Source organism: Anneissia japonica, unplaced genomic scaffold (assembly GCF_011630105.1).
Source record: "Anneissia japonica isolate Jap-2015-1 unplaced genomic scaffold, ASM1163010v1 scaffold287726_len2788222_cov184, whole genome shotgun sequence".
In the NCBI taxonomy this organism is placed as follows: domain Eukaryota; kingdom Metazoa; phylum Echinodermata; class Crinoidea; order Comatulida; family Comatulidae; genus Anneissia; species Anneissia japonica.
This window is the reverse complement of record NW_022705125.1, coordinates 488,434-508,847: the sequence shown is the minus strand read 5'-3', so window position 1 is coordinate 508,847 and position 20,414 is coordinate 488,434. Positions and strand designations below refer to the sequence as shown.

General features: G+C 32.3%; 1 protein-coding gene across 1 annotated transcript; it reads right to left on the bottom strand.

Annotated features, from left to right (window-relative positions):
* Positions 1-398: 398 nt before the first annotated feature.
* On the bottom strand, positions 399-20,222 carry LOC117105228 (tyrosine-protein kinase BAZ1B-like). The gene is made up of 27 exons (XM_033246307.1): positions 20,009-20,222; positions 18,251-18,426; positions 17,576-17,681; positions 17,278-17,326; positions 16,859-16,933; positions 15,850-15,926; positions 15,545-15,710; positions 14,048-14,962; positions 13,558-13,709; positions 12,325-12,483; positions 11,743-11,872; positions 10,672-10,840; positions 10,328-10,431; positions 9,936-10,088; positions 9,495-9,652; positions 9,146-9,306; positions 8,382-8,605; positions 7,717-7,934; positions 6,982-7,146; positions 6,494-6,662; positions 5,909-6,020; positions 5,430-5,710; positions 4,647-4,846; positions 4,163-4,361; positions 3,420-3,497; positions 2,895-3,038; positions 399-2,281 (listed from the first exon to the last, which is right to left on the bottom strand). The coding sequence occupies exons 1-27, from the start codon at positions 20,119-20,121 to the stop codon at positions 2,111-2,113; spliced, it is 4,824 nt and encodes a 1,607-aa protein (XP_033102198.1). The 5' UTR covers positions 20,122-20,222; the 3' UTR covers positions 399-2,110.
* Positions 20,223-20,414: the final 192 nt, after the last annotated feature.

Sequence of the window (20,414 nt, the reverse complement as noted above, 5' to 3'; positions counted from 1 at the left end):
GCCCTGTTTTGAATAAAGTCTAATTTTGAATAATTGTCTCCCTCAAAAGAGGGATTCCTTCCTTACACACAATAAATAAATTCCTCCCTCGAATAAACTTGGGGCTGATGATGGGGGAGCAACTGTGAGGTCGCACCCCTAAATTATATCAAACATTTTTGTTTTGTACTGTTGATATGAACATGGTACCTGTAAGATTTTTAAGAGTGCAATTTCCGCACCAACCATGGTAGGCCTGAGGGCGTATGGACTCTCACAGAACCCCCTACTGCCAAATCCTGTATCCCCTAGTAAACTCCCCTCAAAAACCCTTCTCAACAATAAAGTCCCCTGAGGCGTTTATTTGTATAAATGTGGTATTACATAAAACACCTTGGAACAGAGGAAAGTACACACAATTCTCATATCAAATGGATTTATTTCACATCTTAACCAAAGGTAAAACTGACATTTATACACAGGTGAGGCACAAAGGTGTATGCAAGCGTTGGTATTATATAAACGGTTGAGCATAATATTAGTATTGTTCCTGTATAGTTACACTTCAGTCCAGTTTGTGTTATTTACATATCATGAGCGCTATAGAAACTAAAAGCAAAATCTAACTACACATCTTATACACATCCACCAACAATTTATTAATTACATATACATCACCCTATTTTTAAGTTCATCATGGATTAACATAGCTTTGTAATTTCTGGGAAAATAATCTTGTATTTGGAATTTCCATATTAAATGGGGATACATTAGGAATTTGTAATCAAAAAATCTTGAACAGTATCTTAAACCTGTAAATTTAATATCTTTTTATATAGAAACTTTGTTATTAATAAATATGCAAATGAGGAATATGGTCTTCAAGCCTTCTCAAATTTGTTTAATCTCTGGTAAAATCTGTTAGAATATCTTACTTTCTTGCTAACTACAATTCGCCCATATTTGTATCATGTAATTTAAATGCTAGATCATGACATCATTTATGAAGGTTTTTCTTGATTTTAAGATTTCTTTTCATGCTGACAACAAAAATTCACAAACATGAAAGCAAACCCAATGAGCACTATCATCAAACTAAAAAAAATAATACTGTAGATCACATAATAATTGAGGAAATATTGCTTTTACTATTAAAAATAACATATGATCTAATAAACTGACTCTTTGCATCAGGGAGCTACCTATTTAGACATGTTGTATCAAATTGAACTACATATAATATCAAACAAAACTAAACTAAAAAAAACCTACAATATAAACCATAAAGGCAATTAATTGATAAAAAAACCAAAACCATAAATATCAGCTTTAAAATGAAGCTAAAAGTCGGAAAAATGAGGCAAGTGCTCACGAAAAATTTCCAGCCTATTCCTTCTTTCTTTGATCTTCTTTTGATTTAAATTTTTACCAATCAACAAATTTCAACAAATCCAGATTCTTAATTTAACATTTAAAATATGCTATCAAAAGTTGCTGGAATTATAAATTTATAAATAAGAAATTCATTTTTTTTTGTAAGATTTTAACAATTACCTCTTTTTGCATCATAAAAATCATTGTAAATTAAATGATTTTTAATAATTAATTTTTCACCGAGTATTTCCATTTAAAAATGATCAGTGTAATTACAGTACAAACCAATTATTTTCCCCAACCAATGTAGTAAAATAAAAATTCACAAAACTTTACAGATGACACTGTGTTTATAACAGAGATTTAACCAATAGGAATCATCACTAAAGTCACATGTGTAATTGGTAACAGATATCTAACCAATAGGAATCGCGTTGCAAATCGGGTGCAATTCCAAAAAATATACCAAAGCAATAGGAATCCTCACACAGTACAACTGAAATAAATATGTTGTGTGAAGTACAAATTTGTTATGAATTAAACAACTTATGCTTCTTACAGTAGAATACATAGTAAATATTTACTCACACAGCACAAAAATGTTTGTGAAATAATAATGGAAATATATGGTTCAGTAAGATATTGGAAACATGTTTTTTGTTGTACAAACATTTACTTTTTTACATTAAAATGCAATTGTTACTAGAAAAAAAAGGTACATAATAGATTAGTTTTAAAATATCTAGGATCTTGCTCATCATAAACAAACTTTGCGTCGTTTTCTGGTGTTATGGTTTTTGTCACTATCTGAACTGGACTCTTGGCCCTTAGATGTTCGGCTGTACACTGCGTTTGGTATAAGTCTCTGTAACGTTTCAATGAACAATTTCTCCAGTCTCTCCGACTGCATCACCTCCTCAGAACCCTCCTGCAATAAAGAATTACAAGGTGGATCATTTATTCTACAACATTTTTTAAGGAATGGAATGTCCCCTGGTGGACTGTGCCTAATTTTCCACCAAAGGTAGAGCTGCAGTTAAGTTTTTGTAATTCCCTAGCCAGTGGTGGAACCAGCAGGAGTTTTCCCCCATCAGACAGGCCTGAACCCCCATCATCCAACGCCACAAGGAGGTCGTCAGATCAAAGATAATAATTTTCCTATTCAAATAACGTTATTTTTATTGTCAATTCTTAATATTGTGGTCTAAAAGCACACTTTGGGCTATAACAATCCATAAAAACCCTGTAAACCCTACCAGATACTTTTTATTTCAGGACCCTAACTGAGGCTCTAGTCAGCCCTTTGGTTCAGACGCCCTGTCGGCAAATTTCTATTGTGGACAATGGCCATATTGTGCACACAACGAAACAAAGAGAAAAAAATTCTTTGCCAATAACAAACATAATAATAGTACAGATCTTATATTCTTTGCTGGCAATCAAGATAAAGATGATTGTAGTAAAAGGTCGGAAAATCAACAAAAACTTGATCTCTTTAAATTTAATTTTATAACTATATGTTTGGAAGTTTCTATACATACCTCATAATACAGCTCTGCATTGCTAAATATGAGTTTTATATCAGCTATGAAACTGTCATAATTGTTATATTCTAAACACAAGGTTCTTGTTTGTATCGTCTGTAGGTCTACAGGATTCTTTACAACCTTGTAATATTGTTTCGCCTGCAAAAAAAAAATAAACATCATGATTATTTTTCTCTCAAATTTAAGTAATACTAAATGTTGACGTGTAATGAATTCATTTCTACAACAAACGAGTCTGAATCCAACAATTACACCACATTCATTTAGGACATGGTGGGCAGCCACAAAACACAAATTGTAACTGTACATCAGTTTTTACATTTATGGAAAAATGATAAATGGTGAAAATAAACATTGAATTGAAACAATTGAAAAAAAAAAAAAATTTCGAGTTTCTAAGAACTGGGTCATTTGTCCTGTACATTATGTTTGCCTCACTATTTATAATTTACTCTTTTTCATTAAATTTTATTATTTAATAAATTCATAAATATAACTTAAAAGCCATCAAAACCTTACCTCTTTTTTGTCAATAGGCTTTCTAAATGGTGTGCTATCCTTTGATTTTTTAAGTCTGTATAATATATCTTCAAGAATCTATTCAAGACATTTAAAAAATGAATTAGATTATTTCTGATGGGATAAAACAACTTACAATATCATTTAAAATTAAACTCTAAGCATGAATTCTGTTAAAGAAAAAGAAAATAATTTGTTGTAATAATGAAAGTTGATTTACTGGGTGTCATTATGATTAAAAAAGTAATTTAATAGTTGTATTTTTTATTCTAATTATTTGTATTTAATTTGGGAGCCGGTACTGTTGTGAATTTCTTTGTTCCATCAACTATCTGGTCCAATTGTTCAAGGAAACAACTGTTTGACTACTGTTGGTGGCAGCTGGTGTGTGTGTGTGTACTGAACCATGAAAATTGAAGTACCTTTATTCAATTCTATTCAGCTGCTCTACTTATGTTTTATGGTAGAGGGATGAACTGCAAGAAGAGCAGCCAATTATATTCTTTGCAGAGATGTAAAATCTGTTGGTTCTTGGTAAATTATGGTCCCATGTGTGTGTTGCCGAAACTTTAAATTAAAAGTACGGACTGTCTCATGGAACACAAAGTAATTGATAACCAACTTTACTGCAAATTATGCACATGAATAAATCATTTTTTCATGTCAACCTCATATTTGCATCTAATACCGTATAAAGATGTATCTATCAACAATCTTAGGTGTAGATATTAAATAGCACTTACTCTTGTTTCAAATACTTGCTTAGCTCTCTTTGTTGTGGTTACCACTTGCTGGTCAGAATCATCATCATCTTCATATCTTATCCGCTTTCGAGAGGCTGGTGCTGGTTTCTTGGCTTTTTTCTTAGCAGCATTCCTCGCCCTTTTTGATTTTGTTCGCCTCCTCCCACCGGAAGTGCAATCACTGCAAACCCATTTTCCCCTACAGGAGAAAATAAAATACATTTGGTGTTTAGTTAAATGTAACAGTATTTACATCCATGTACCGCTAGGTAAATAAATAATAAATTAAATCAAATGTATTAATTTTTAGTTGTAGAGTTGGACATAAAATACTTTACTTCATTGATTCACCATACCAAGAAAATTATTTCATTCTACGGTTTCAGAAGAGTTATCTTACTATTTATTTGACTGTATCTATAGAGGTATATTCTTACAAGCAAGCTGATCTTAAAGCGCCCCTTCCTGGTTGATTTTACCTTACCTTGGGAAATTTCGAAGAGGGGGTTCATGGCAATCCCTGTGGTAGAAGCTTTCACACTCAGAACAATTTAGAAGTTCTCCCTGTTCCTCACAAACCAAACAATAGTGCTCTTCCTCCTCCCCGTCACTATCATCGTCGTCATCATCATCGTCATCTTCGTAAATGACACGGTTTCTGGCGGTACGTCGTGGAGTTTGAGGCTAAGGAGCATAAAACATATGAAATATTACCACTGTCATCAAATATGCTATTTCTTTTTTTATCTATCTTGCTTTACTAAATGATACTACATGGAATGGTCTGGGTATGGTCAGGAAGCTAGCACACAATTTATAATGTAATGTATAAATGTTTATGTGTATATACTATTATTATTTATATTATATGAAAATATTGAAATCACTCCACTAGGATGTTAACATTCATTTTCTTGCAAATGCATATAAAGCTACATATCAATTGTAAAAGGCAGAATATAACTTTATATAACACTGGAATGAACAGAAACCAATGGATGGCACTTGAATAGGGGTACATCCGACAGTAAGGTTGTGGTAAAGGTAGGTGAATAACCATAACTTGCAGCGTCATTGTGCTTAATTGCGTATGGGCGTGGTCCGTGCTTTACCTAGCAGCTGTAAAGAGGCACTTCATGGTAGTTACAAGCAGTAATATTGTAAGACATAATTACTTTCACATATATAGTCTAAATACTAAATTTTTCATATAAAATACTAGTTTATTGAACTAATCAAATCAGTTCTCACTGTTATAGCAGCCTACCTTACAAGATGGACACTTCCATTCACCCTTTGGAACAGCTTTCAAAGCAGGGCGTAAGCACAATAGATGGAATGGTTGATTACACTCATCACATAGCAATAACCTATCATCGTTGCCCTTCTTTCTGCAGATCTTACACTTTGCATTTTCTGCAGACTTCTCCCATTTCACACTGGATTCAAATATCCCTAATAAGACATGAAGTCTTGATAAGGTGGTGGGATTCTCTACTGCCTCACGCCATTTAAGTACTTTCTCAGTAACTTCAGGTTTGTCAGCATCTATAAACAAAATAAAAACATTAAAATATACAGTAAAACAATGAAATAATAAAAATATCTATGATGGCCTGTGTAAAAATAAATTTCAGTTGTATGAATGGATTAGAAATCCCCTTCTGAATAATTTAACTTGCAGCACTTAAACTAAAGGATATTACACAACCATCCTTGATGATTGGTATCATTGGGACCACTTACCTCCATCATCCTCATCATTTTCTTCTACTCTTACTTTGTGCTTCTTCATTGCCATTACACCTTGCAAGAATTTTGGATTTGTGGAGCTCTGGGTTTCAATCAGCAAACGCCCCTGTCAAGCACAATAATTAATAATAATTAATAATAATAATTAATAATTAATTATTAATAATAATTAATTCATTAATGGTAATGAAACAGTAATAATACTAATAGAATTGAAAGAGACCATGGATCTGTTAATTTGTTAAATGTGTACTTATTTGTGTATCATATATTCTCAAGTATAAGCCATACCATATGACATTTCAGTAATTTCAAGTAAAATGGTAAACCTGCATATAAGCCCATCATTATACTTTCAGAATGAAAACTCTATACAGTGTGATACCTAGGTTCTATGTACAAGCCTAGGGTAAGAATTCTGTATTTGCATGCTCACAATGGTTGTTAATTTTCTGGTCCATAATAGGTGCAAGCCCAACCAAAAATGAGCACAATTTAGTTTTCAAGTTGAACACTTTAAATTTCAAGTAGGTAAACATTATCTTTGATCTTGAAAATAACAATTCACTAATCACTAACCAGTGTTTCTAGATCCTCTGCAGTTTGCAAACTCTTCTCCCAGACTTGAAATGACTCGACTCCTCCCAGATTTCCCTGTCGTATATGAAGTTCCTCATCCAGAAGGTCTTCTTTGAAAGCGGCAAGAAGATCCTCTGGTCCGTTACACGCTCTTAGCCCAGGGCTAGATCTAAAAAAACATAGTAAATTAATCAATAGTCTCAAAATGATATGTAATAAAAGGTAGGCTCAAGATAATGGATCTTTCCGCTAAGCCACGCCCCTTGGATATTGTTGCTAAGGTCCCACAAAACAATAGCATAAATGTACATGCATTTGTGGGATAACAGGGTGTTTGATGGACATGCATATATTAATGACACTGTTCTGATTGGTGACTTGGTTAAGTTTGATTGGCAATCTGGAAAGTTCAATTAAATTTTTTGAATTGGCACTAAATATTTCATTTAAATAATTTATGAATATTCATATCAGAAATATAAACATACCGCCTGGATGTGTTGATTGACTTGACAATATCCTGGTAGTTTTTCTTGAGGACCGTGTAGAGGTTGCTTTCTCTGATACCTTGGTTATTCATGACCTCAATCAGGGTATCAAGATCTTTTTGGGATTCATACTGGAACCACATATTCTGGCCTACCTTTGGAATGCTAAACACACACAAAAAAATCAAATATTTTATATTGTGTAACAGTGCTGAATGCTAACATAACATTTCAAATATGCATGAGCTAGCTACTTAATTTTTTTTTTCACTGGTCTATATGCAATCAAATATACTTGCATCTGCATGAGTTAAGATGTTAAATAGTTATATGTTTATTTAAGGTTAAAAAAATAAAATTCATTCAATTTTACTGCAAATTACTTCATAAATTAGATTTAATATAATTTAGAATTACAGGTCTCCCTCTAATTGAAGGCATCTCCAATTAAAGACTTCTAATTAAAAACCATTCTTCTGTGGTCCCTAATCAACAATGTCTTTTATATTTATATTTGTGTAATTAAAGACCAAAGCTGCTAAATACCATGGAAACACTGGTCCCAAAAATTATTGGAGAGTGACCTGTATTTTCATAATATAGAGGAATAAAGTTGTTATCTTAAATGAGACTTACATATTATATGTACAACTTACCTTCAAAATCTCAAAAATTACAAATCTAAGCATTCTGAATAAAAATAAGAGGGAGGGCTTATGTAGTAACAATACTTACGTTAATTCGATACCCTCAGTGGGCAGGTCGGAGTCATCTGAATCGGTGTCACTTTCATTATCATCCTCTTTAAACGATTTGCCGATATCCTTTGAAGCCCAACCTTTCTCAACAAATAAACCCGGCACAACACTGGAGAACAGCCAATATCGACTGTGATTACGATCCACCCCTAGTGGCTGGCTACGCAATATTGACTTAGCTAGCTGAATGCCCTCCTGTAAAATGAGAAAATGGGTACCAGACAATTGACTTTATATATGCTATACAAGCGTTCATTATTTTTAATGACTGCTATTGAAAATAATGATCTTAGACTCTTATATGAGGAAATCAGTTCATTCTGGATCCAAATGATGATCCAGAATTTCTTTACCTTTACATCTTTTTGACCCATATGGAAAATATGTGGCGTTTATAACCGATAGCATCGGAAGGTCAGAGCTACCATCACTTCACTTATAGTTATGCCTCTTGTCAAGAGTTAAAACATGTTTAGTAAGTTAATTATACATATTTTTATAATAGCTGGATTACCCAAAAAAAAAGAAATCAAAATTTAAGATTCTAGTTCTTAAAAAGCTAATAAATATGTTTTCAGGCTATATACTCATAGTCATTTTATCATTAGTAAAATCCTGTTCATACAATCAAATTTTATTTACCTCAAATTTCTTTTCAAAAGACTCTGCTTCCTTCTGTTTCTTTAGCTCTTCTTGATCTTTTATACGTCTTTCCTTCTCCTTGCGTTCTTGCTCGGCACGCTCGGCTTTCATCTTGGCAGACTGTAATCGCCGCCGTTTGATAACGGATATCAAATCATTGTCATCTTCTGGAATGACAATTTCCTCCTCTTTCTCTTCCTTTACCTTCTCTGTTTTTTTCACTTCTGTAAAATTATATATAATTTAGAATATCAAAAGTGAGAAAGTTTACAACAATCAGTTCTTATTTAGCACTATTTCTTCCAGATCAAAGTGATTGTCATTTTAACCAGCATTATTTTTAACGCATCAACCTACAATAGGATCTCTTTTACTGCATTGTGAGCATTCTTATAACAAATTCACAAATGTGACCAGCCAGGTGCTTGTATCAAAAGTCAAATCAGCTAAAATTCCCATGTATTGACCATCTTAATGTATGTTGGACCGAAAATACAAATTATTATATCTTCGCCATTTGTTATCAGTTTTTAAAAAATGTTTGCATCAGTTATTAGCTTTTGACCTCTCAATTACAAAGAGATGTGTAGATTTTCAAATTTTTTTTTTTACAAAAATCTGATGTATGCCCATATATAGTAAACATGTGCTTATATATGGTGATGATGTGATGTCATCATGACCATATTTAGGCATGTCACATGTTTTTTGTCAAATAAAATTTGATAGTGTGGACAAGGCTTTAAAGACAACCTTATTCTTACCTTTCTTAGCTTGAATCTTTTCTCCATTGTTTGTTGCAGTTTCTTTCTTCTTCTCCTCTTCTTCCTTTTGAACCTGTAAAGCTTCTTTTTGTTCCTTGATTTTCTTCTTTTCTTCCTTCACTTTGTCATTCTTTTCCTTCAGAATTTTAAGCTTCTCCTTCCTATGTGGATAAAATATATTGGAATGATATTCTTTATCATTCCCGGCCAAAAATGTCAAAGTAATGTAATTATCTAATGAAGTTGACCATCTGATAGAAAATAAATTTCTATAGATAAAGTGAGTGGAGTCCCCATCTACAAAGAAAACTGTTTTAATATCCTGAAGTTCAAGGCATCAAAATCTTACCAAAGTTTAGTTGCTTCCCGTTGTTTGTCTTCCATGAAATCAATGACTGAATATGAGGACATGATACGGTGGCAAAGACAGATCAACAAGACAATCTTTTCATCAGGATCCAATTCATAAAATTCCTTTGTTTCTAGCTTCTCCACTAAATGTTGTGGCTAAAGAGTGAATTAAAAATTGCTGTGTTTTTATAAGTATAATATGAAAGTAGGCCACAAACAGAGGACTAAGCTCAGAGCAATCAGTGTGTAAATTAGCTAATATTACTCTATTTTTATAGGCATAAGGAACCAAACAGTTCTACGTTATTAACACAACTTAAGAAAGGTCTGTGGATAAAAGATTATGTTGCTATCAATTATATGTAGGTAGAAGTAAGTTGGTAAATTGTGACATGTAAAGTGTTGTGATTAATAAAACTCAAAAGGACAGTAAACATACCACATCATTGTCTACATCCTGGTGAATTTCTTCATCACTGTCGGAATCATCAGTTTCCTGGTCATTTGGCCGAAGACAGAGACGCATAAGCTCTGTTGCGGTATGCATATTCACAGGAATACCGGATAACTTCATTCCAAGTTCTGAGTAATCCTAAACAAAATTGGCACAAATTAAACAGTTTTTATTACAGTGTGCAAGAAAGAAGTATGTAATGATTTCTTTTTGTAATGTGTTTTTTTTTTATTTTGATAAAAAAAAAAAAAAAAGAATTTAATTGTATTTTCCTTTTTATTTAGATTTAAAGAATGTTCAGTCATTGGACATTGCTGTGTATAACTATTAAATACAGTAATTAAATAAATGAAATTTTATAACCCTGAGGTTCTTACCTCTGCTATGTCATCTTGTAAAAGGGTTTTAAGAAGAATTACTAAACAGCGGGACAGATAGCCAAATCCTTGCGCTCCACTCACTAATGCTAGAATAAGATTTTCTAAAAGAAAAGTGCAAAATAATAATGTTTTGTAAATATCACATTTTATGTGAATTATATAAATAAGTAGTAAATGTTGGTCAATGAAAAACATACATACCAGGATAAACTACTGCAATTGTTATTTAATATTTGTCCTAGGGCACCATATATGAAAGTCAATGCTTATGTCCTCATTATTTGTAATCATGAAATAAAAAAAATAGCATTTATGTTTACACTGAAAAATAGTATACTCACCAGCTGTGATTGGATACGGATCATCGGGCATTAGTAAACCCGAGTACATGTTTAGGAACTCGGCAACCATTGCGATGTCGCCAAACCTGGTGTTAGGGAGGCCTTCTGGAAGTTCTACCGGCTTAGGCATTATCAATGGCTTCAAAATAAGCTCCTGATCCTCATATCGCTGTTGAGTAAATTCAACATAACATAAATAATAAGAACAAGTCTTGTATAGCACCAACAACTGGCACTCGGTGCAATATTGACCTTGGTTATAGGATCTGAGTGTCCTTTAGGCAATTTTCAATAAATAATGGCAGTATTCGACTGGTCGTTCTTCGTTAAACCACGCCCAACTGCGCAGCGGTAAAATCCTACTTATCGAAGACGACCAGTCGAATAGAAAACTTGTAAATACTTGACAAAACAAAATGACTGCATAGTTACCGTGATACACGCTGCGTAATCAAGATTGCTTCAGCTTGTGACAGTATGGGTTTTTAGTAAAAAAAAATATTTTCATCCAGTTTTTTAATTCTGTTAGCCTACAATTATTTTTTGACTTCATGTGGGTAAATATTTATAATTTTTATTTTTTGAAATTTAATCTAAATTATATTAACACAAATGTTGTTTCTGAACTCACCAATCGGCCATGTTTGTTTTGGACGCATGACTAACTTAACGCTGATTAATGTACTCTGATTTACGTTAATTTTCATTGCCAAGTAAGTCTATTTTACGAACCAGTCGAATGAAAATAATACTCAACGAAAATTTGTAGTCAACGAAATGAACCAGTCGAATACGCCCAATGGTTCCCTTTCCCTGTCCGGACTATCAAATTTTATTTGACAAAAACAAGTGACATGCGTAAATATGGTCATGATGACATCACATCATGACATCACATCATAGGTGCACCATGACTATATATGGGCATATTTTTTGATAATCTGGACAAAGCTTTATTGGAAGGTGATAACTTATTTGATCAAAGTACTTTTTACTTGAAAAATAAATTAATGAAAATGACTATTATTAATTTTTTTGGTTATATAATAATATTGTTGATTCAAATATTACCTTAGCTAATTCGATTCTTTGTCTTTTGGCTTCCTCAATCCTTTTATGCTTGGCTTCCTTTAATACCTTGCTTTTTTCAACCCTCTGTGCCTTTAGGTATGCCTTCTTTTCTTCTTCCGACATTGCTTTCCTATTAAAAAAATTAATTAATTTAATTTAAATTGACTGATTATTTCTAGTCAAATCCTTGTATAGAACTGTAAAGGCATTCAGGATTTTGCTTCTCTACTATATCTATCTGTAGTCCAATTTGAAACCCTATATAATTCCGAGACCCATCTAATTCAAGACCAATTTTATAAAGCTAAATCTCTAAGTAGAGACAGAACCACGAGACCACCCCAAGTTTTTCGAGATCCCAAAGTTGTCTCAAATTGAAGGCCGAACTCTATATTCTATTGTTATTAGAATTGATAACAGCCTTGTATCTCTACGTAAAAAAAAATTGCTATGCATTTCTTTTATTATTATTAATATGGAACTCCTCCCAGGAAGAACTTAATACATGTGATGTATTCTTATTATTATTAAATATTATTATAATGTTCTAAAATACTGTTATTATGTTTGATATTTGTTTACCATTTTAATTTCTTTTGAATCTGTTCATGTTTTCTGGCTACCTCCTCTTTGACTAGTGGGTTCAGATGGTTACGCTGAATAGTCGTGAGCTGCCGGGCACACAGGCTAAGATAATGTATATACTGTGGTCGTTTGTTAGACTTTTTAGCACTTATTAACCTGTAAATAAAAATAAAACAACATAGAAATAGTAAACTGCACAGAAATTGCCCATTGAGTAAAATACCCATTATACAATCATTGATTTTACAAAGTCGATTTTACGAATGGTCTTTGCCCCAGGTGACGTCACCATCGACCAATTATTACCGTTAAAAAAGTCTGATTACGCACGTTGTACAAAGTGATAATGTATATTTTTCTTAATAAAATCAAGTTTTTTGTATTTATTTATTAATAGTTTGATCTTTTCTTCTATTTCTGCTATAATAATCACTATATTAATGTAATAAACCTAACCAGAACAACGAACTACCAACGTAAGTGTCGTCGGATTGAGCGCACATGTTTACGATGACAAAACAAGAGTGTTGGGGTCAGGAACTTATTGACACAGTGAATGCTAGATATGATCACGAAATACATGTACTGTACAGTATTGTATCTGTAAAGAACATGATAGAAAGGGCCATAAAAGATACAGATGTTTGAATAAGACTACGAGTTAAAACAATATTTTGTTAAGTGGAAGAATGCCAGCGATTAAAATAATTTGGTTTTTATGATGGTAAATTCAGCTACGCTCTGGTGCGGTAGACCTCGCTGCTGCACTGTCGGTTCATGCTAGGCCTGGCCGCCATTAGCCTATCGGCGCTCAATGCCAGGGGATAGCTAGGCCTAGATATTGGAAACTGACACCTGATCTAGTTTACAAACACCCCTTTGTACCAAGGGGTACGTGAAATGGACGCTTTACTACACTTGACTGTTGTTTTTATAGTATAGTAGTTTAACTTAAGTTAGTTTGAGTCTAAGTTTCTGAGTAGTCACATGACAAATGTAAGTCATACATTTTGCTGAAGCAAACTTTTGCAATGACAGTCAAAATATGGTAAGAGCAGAAACCTAGACTGAAAACTTAACTTAAACTATCAAACATAGAAAAGAATAAATTTGTTAAGAATAATGCTCCAGGTTCAATCATAAAAAACATTATTATTAACACCTTTTTTCTATATAAAATAAACTATAACTAATTACTAACTTCTATAATGACAAATTAGAATATATTACTTTTGTACTATTGCAGGCATCTTGGGTGTTCGTGGCCTTGGAGACTTTGGCGGTTGTTTCACAATCTGATACCTTCCGTCTGAATCGTCACTCGAGTCGTGGCTTGACTTCTTGCGCCCAATGTCAAAGAGTGTCATCTGTTTCATTGATTTCTAAAAACATGTTTTAATATAATATTAATAAATATTTTACTGATAGAAATACAGAAAGAAAAAATATGAGCTAGAAAAGATATGAGTTAGTAAAATTAACTTAATTAAAAGCAATAAGAAAACTGTGGGCTAATATTCATGAGTAGTAGATATATATGATCATGATTGTAAAAAGAAATGTTGAACAATTTTGGGATTAGGAATAACTCTTTCAGTTCTGTTAAGAGCGTTGGAAAAATAAAAATAAAAAAAAAGGCACTATTCTCATTTAATATCTTAATCAAGCACTAAACCAAAGTTACAACTATTCACGAAAAATATTAATTGAAAGTGCCTACCTTATTTTTAGGTGATTTTGAAGATTTCTTTGGTGTATTTCCTTTAGATAATTTACTTTTTAAAGATGATTTACTTGGTGTTTTCTTAGGAGTATTCTTGGATTTTGTTTTAGACATTTTCACAGGTGTTGCGCTTTTCTTCTTCGTTGAAACTTTTGTGGGCGTTGTCTTTTTTGATGAACTTTTAAGAGTGCTTTTCTTGCTTTTATCCTTTTTCTTTTTCTTCTCCGATTCTTTGGACTTCTTTGATTTCTTTTTACTACTGTTTTTCTTCTCGCTTTTTGACTTATCTAACTTTGCCTTTTCTGCCGACATTTTTTTGAACACCTTTTTCCAGTTCGATTTAATTTCGTCCCGTGAAATCTGAATTAGCGGAACATCTTCATCACTAGAAGGAATTTCAGTTTTATTAGCCAGCTTCTTTTTTAAAGACGCAGGTGAATGGACAAGCTTCTGTAACGGAACGTCATCGTCTGAATCGCTCATACTGCTGCTACTACTGCCTGTGTCTACTACGTTTACAGTCTGGTCTTCATTCCCTCTACAGAACAGGTTAACTCTCAGCGTTGATTCCTTACTTGGCATTTTAGGAATCTTTACAATCTCCTTTGAGCTACTTTTAATTTTTGATTTAGAGTCTATCTGTGATTTTTCCCCACTTGTTCTACAAATCTGTTCGTCTCCCGATTGGTCGAACTGAAACTTCAGTTTGTTTTTACTGGCAGGTGAGCTATAGGTGTGATCCAGGTAAACAGGTATTGGTGAAGTACAACTAGCTGAGGCTTGAGGAGAATGCTCCTCTTTAGAGTAATATGCAAAGAGATCGGTCTGTCCTTTAGACTTAGGTGTTCTAGTTTTTTTCGATGGCGAATCTATTGATTCAGACCTGCGTCTCCTAGGGCTTTCAAATTGAACCTGGCAAAATGAATCAATACAAATTCTGAATCAAACGAAATATCAAATAAATTAAATAAAGCACAATTATTACTTCTTTAAAAATATGGATTAGAGAAGTCAAGCAGATGGATGTTAATCAAGCCAACAGAATAGAAATTTATGTGTTGACTTAATGTTACTTTTTGTGTTTTTATACCACAAATCATGTTTTTACTCTTTTACAAGTACTTTCTGAATAAAAACAACAAACTAAACTAAGATATTTCTATGATTTCACCCACAGCAGATATAAGTGGAAAAATGCTATCATGTAAATCTATCATATTTTTTATTCAGCTTAAATAAAGTTAAATACACACTCTGTAGTTTTGTTTACTTCAAGAGTTTACATATTATGGTAATTTTTCAGCTTTTTAGTTGTCAATATATCCGCTTTAAATGGTAAAAATTCCTTCATTGCATTACAATTTATTTATTTGACTAAGTACCATGAATGCTATGCTTAAAGGTAGACAAATCAATTCAATGTGAATCATTTAAAAATGATCATAAAAATTGTTCATATATATTCTTTTAAAGTTGAAAGAGTAAATGTTTAACCTTGTATGGTGACAGCAGGTACTCTGGGAACTTGTTCACCAAACCGTATTTCTTGACTAATTGTTCGGAGACCACCCAAAGACTTTTATTTTGACAATCGCTTTGGATAGTGTAGGCTTTAAGAAACAACTGAATAATGTCCTTAGAGGGTACCTCTTCCAGTCGTCTGTAAAAAAGAACAAGATTCATTATGTTAGCTAATTGCTAGTTAATATTTTCCAATTTTGTTTCTATAAGAATGGCCAATATTCTTTAGGTGCGTACAAAGTGACATAAACGACGAGAAAAACTGCATTACTACTTACACTAGTTCTTTAGCCGGTACGCTGCCAATTATCTTCTCTTCTCCAATCAACTTAATATTGCAAAGGATGTTTCCAACCTACAGGCACATAGAAAAAATTATTAGATTATCACTCTTATAATGTTTAAGCAGACGTAATGTATGTTAAATCACAAACCAAGCAGACATGACTCTCTTTCCCCTCTATATACTTTTGTCACTCTGACATCATTAGTTTTAGTTTTTATTGATATAATAATAATAATTTAAAAAAAAAATGCTGCTGAGATGGTGCCTAGTTGTCGAGTCCGAAGGCAAACATATATACATAGGCAGTAGTAACGTTTCTATGCAGTTTAATGTTAAAAATGTAGAAAGTGCAGCCAAAGTCCCACTTGGCTGGTATTTCACTCACTGGATAGAGTACACGAAAACCTATACAGTCCAAGTCCCACTTGGCTGGAGTTACACTTCCTTACAGTATGTGTCCAAGTGTCAGACCTTTGATCTCCTAAAAGCATACTAAAAGAAGCCTCCCAATACTATTATCAATATTCTAATTCTAAACACCTCCCTTTCCACTGGCATAGAAATTCTTCTCATTAGCCACGTTCACATACGTTATTGTGATAAACTTATGACTTATTCATCATGATAACTTATAGCATAGAGAAAATAGAACAGAAGGAGTAACATCGACTTTATCGCTTATCTTTAATCCAATTAAACAGTCAGCTAGTGCCTATTAAATTGCACTACGGCCACCCGCGGAGCTTATCACAGCACCCACAACTGACATGCATGGATAGCAAAAACAGGACCTACCACTGAAACCCAAATCAATGGAATGATAACACTTTATCATAATATGTAGGGCATTATTCTATTGCAAGGCTGTCTAATTGTAATACCTGTACAAAAAATAGGACAATGCCATTCATGTATACTGGCCAAAGATTAAAATAGCCCATAACAAAAAATTCATGAATAAATCAGACTAAATCATGGGATGCTACGTCACAGCTTCCTACCTTCGAAGGTGACTGAAGTCTATCACCAGTAAAATTCTCTTTATCACTTGAAGGGGAACCAGTCTGTTTGCCTATCTGCAAAACAATACATCAAAGGTTAATAGAAAGCATTATACAGTAGTAACACAATTTCATGACTGTTAAGCAATTAACTCAATATCATAATTTACATACTCTTTTAAAATTATGTAAGTCATTAGGTTTCAATTACAAAACTAGAACAAAGAAATATATTTTTTTTATTACAAATTAACAGACTCATTATAATACTCCATAAATTTGAGGAAGAAGTGAGTAGAAAAATCAATAATTGTTTCAACTTTTGTCTAATATTAAATAAGTTATCTTTTTTTTATAATACTAGCTTTAGATCTAATTTAAGTTGTAAATTTCAAATCCTTTTTTTACACTATCCATACCTTTATATGATTGCTGACCTCTTCTACTTTTAATATTTTCCCTCTGATACTAAAACAAAAGAAATTTTAATTATTTTAAATCTAAAATGCCAGGGGATATTAATTTACTGTAATAAAGTATATGATTTGAAGTTGCAGAAAATTTTTCTTTCTCCTCGCTTAATGCATGTTAGAATAATGAGGTTTTTATATCAAGAATAACAACAAGAACAACAAAAATGATTAATAATAATTATTAATTTGTTGATAAATGAAAACAATGTCAATAAAACATTGTTTTTGCATTTTATTTACTTACACTTTAGATTTGACTTTCACTTTTAACTCCACCAATTCTCCAACCACAAATGTTTGGCTAATCTTATCAACGATTTGCTCCGTAAGATGATCAAGAGACAGAGGGCCTTAAGAAAAATGTATTGCATGTTTTAAACATTCACCTATACATAATACACATTGGGAATTTACACAGAAATTCAAATGTAATCAGATTTGTTAATCATTGCTATTTATTGGAAATAAAATAATTATAATGATAATTTTACATTCTGTATTGATAGAGATTTGAGTCTTCTTTTTCCTGTAGATGCAAAAGCATTCAGAAACTAATCTAATTTAATTTAACCTAAGATCAATGTAAACTGTCAATACAATATAATAAAAAATAATAACATCATTTAAATGTGACTGACTCTGGAAAAAACCAGGCACTTTCATAAAAAAACAAAAGCCTTCAAATAAGCTAAAATTCCCATGTATTGACCATCTTAATGCATGTTTGAATGAAAATATAATAATTAATCTTTGCTATTTGTTATCATTTTAAATTTAGCTTTTGACCTCTAGATTACAAAGATCTAATAATGTATTTTTTCATTTTTTGAGACAAGAGCCTAGTTTTGGTAGAGTGGGTCACAAATAATAATGTAACAATTTCTAATAATTGAATGTAAAAGCAAGCATACGAACTTACTGTGATGAGACAATTCACAAGCAATCTTCTCAAAGTGTGTTGGGAATAGGTCTTGCAATGCTTCCTCAGCTGTCCTTTCAGAATCTAATGCTTCTCTAAATGTTAGATTTGACTTCCCTGTACACCTGCACGTCCAATTTCTTGAGCTGTAGAGGGCTAGCTTTTTTATATAATCGCTAATTTATCAGGTTAAGGAAAAGCTAAGCATACATTCATTGAAAGTGTTTGGCAGAATATATTGCCTACAAACAATCAGAACAAGCACTGTGGTGCTTTATACAAATTTGTTAGGTTTGCACCCCTAAAGGCGATTAATAAATTACAAATTATTGCAGTATTATTTTTAAAATGGCACAATTATCATGCATTGGCCTATCTGACTTGTTTTGATTTTATTGCTGAATCCATGAGAAATAGGGTAGGGGAAAAATTAAAATAAAGTTTTTTTAAAAAATAATAACAATAATAACTTTATTTAATATAGCGCAAACAATATCCAATTAAAATTATCACAGACGCTGTACAGAATTTAAAAAATATAAATTTAAAAAAGATCAATACTCGATATGTAATATATATTAAAAGTTAAAATAGAAAATTGGAACATTATAAAGTATAACAATATCACAATTTAGCACATCAAAAAACCTACATAACATACTAAAATTTATAAATGACGCGACATGAGAGAGAACAATAAAACGTTAACAACTATTTTTAGCAAAAAGAAAAACAAGACGAGACCACCCAACCGTTACAAAATTTACATCAAGAAGTTAAATTTTTCTTATTTAGCAAATATTTTTGCCAAAAACATCCAGACAAAGAAAAAAAAAATAAAAAATTTTATCGGTAAAATCTAAACAGTGTAGTGAATTTTTTTTCTGAAATTTCCATTTTTTCGTGGTGGTAGGTAAGCTAATTGGCAAAAAATAAAATGTTATTTTAATTTATAATCATCTTTATTTATGGGCAACAGGTTCGCTTAACAGGTATGAAAAAAATCTCACCTAACCTATTATCATTTTTTTTAAAGTTTAAAAACAAAAGAAAACAAAAAAAAATTGTCCATACAAATAGAAATGTTCTTCAGGCGCAAGAAACTTTCTAGTAAAGTGAACTGCTTTGAGTTTCTGTTTAAATAAATAGGCCTATTTATCAATTTCGAAAAATAAATTACGTTAGGAAATAAAGAAATAACAAACACAAAAAAGCAAAATAAAAAGGCAATGAAAAATGAAATATAGCACACATAAGTGTGTAATTGGTATCACATGGTAACATACAGCCAGTTTCATAGCTTCAAAAAATCGTTTTCCTTCTTAAATTGGTAATTTAACGAAGTTTTAGCGACTATAGCTAGGCCCGTACAATCACTGAAGGTGGCGTCAATCGCCTAACAGGCGACGCAGACAAAGCAATTATATGCCTGTAACAGAGTGCTGGCTACACGGTCATTCAATTTCTGAATACCCGGCTTAGCAGTCGCTCTCCTCCTACGCTGTGTTCAGAGCTAGGCTGACGCTCCGTGAACGAAGTTAATATTTACAAGGAGTAGTCAGACAAATTGCCAGTTTAAAGCAGAAATATTTTGAATAGTGTAACGGAGATGCTTACTAATATCTCTATTATCCCCTAATCAATTAAAAAAGACCAATAATAACAAATAATCAATCAATATAAAAAATATACGGAGGCCGCCATATTTGGTACTTCCTGCAACATAAGAATAAATTGTTGTCTAAATTTCAAGGATACTCCTGAGTTCGGAAAACTTCTCCTGTAACTGGAATCGTATACTGCTTGTCCCATGCATATAAATCTTTCGGTTTCTTTGCTAGTATATAGGGCTTATGGTCCAAGAGTGGCATTTTAGACGCGTTTTTCTCGCCGAAAGCGGCGAGAAATCATCTTCTTGTTTGAAACTGGCGGGAAGCTCTCTAAAGTTTCGCGGACTGATTGGTATGACGTTTTATTGACCTAGACACTTTGGAATTGACCCTAGCTTAATTTCTGACAAAAATATGTTCTGTGTTGATAAAAATACTGTCAACATTTTTCAAATTATAAAAAGAAACTGAATATGTATTATATTTTAAATTAGCCAATTTAATTAACTACTATGTTTAAATTATTTCACAAGTAAATATTTAAGTTTTGATTT

Excerpts from the sequence above, each read along its gene's own strand:
- LOC117105228 (XM_033246307.1), bottom strand. The coding sequence starts at position 20,121 with ATGCCACTCTTGGACCATAAGCCCTATATACTAGCAAAGAAACCGAAA. Across the intron at positions 16,934-17,277 it reads AGGTCAGCAATCATATAAAG|ATAGGCAAACAGACTGGTTC; the intron begins GTATGGATAGTG and ends ATTGTTTTGCAG. Across the intron at positions 11,873-12,324 it reads ATTCAAAAGAAATTAAAATG|GAAAGCAATGTCGGAAGAAG; the intron begins GTAAACAAATAT and ends TTTTTTTAATAG.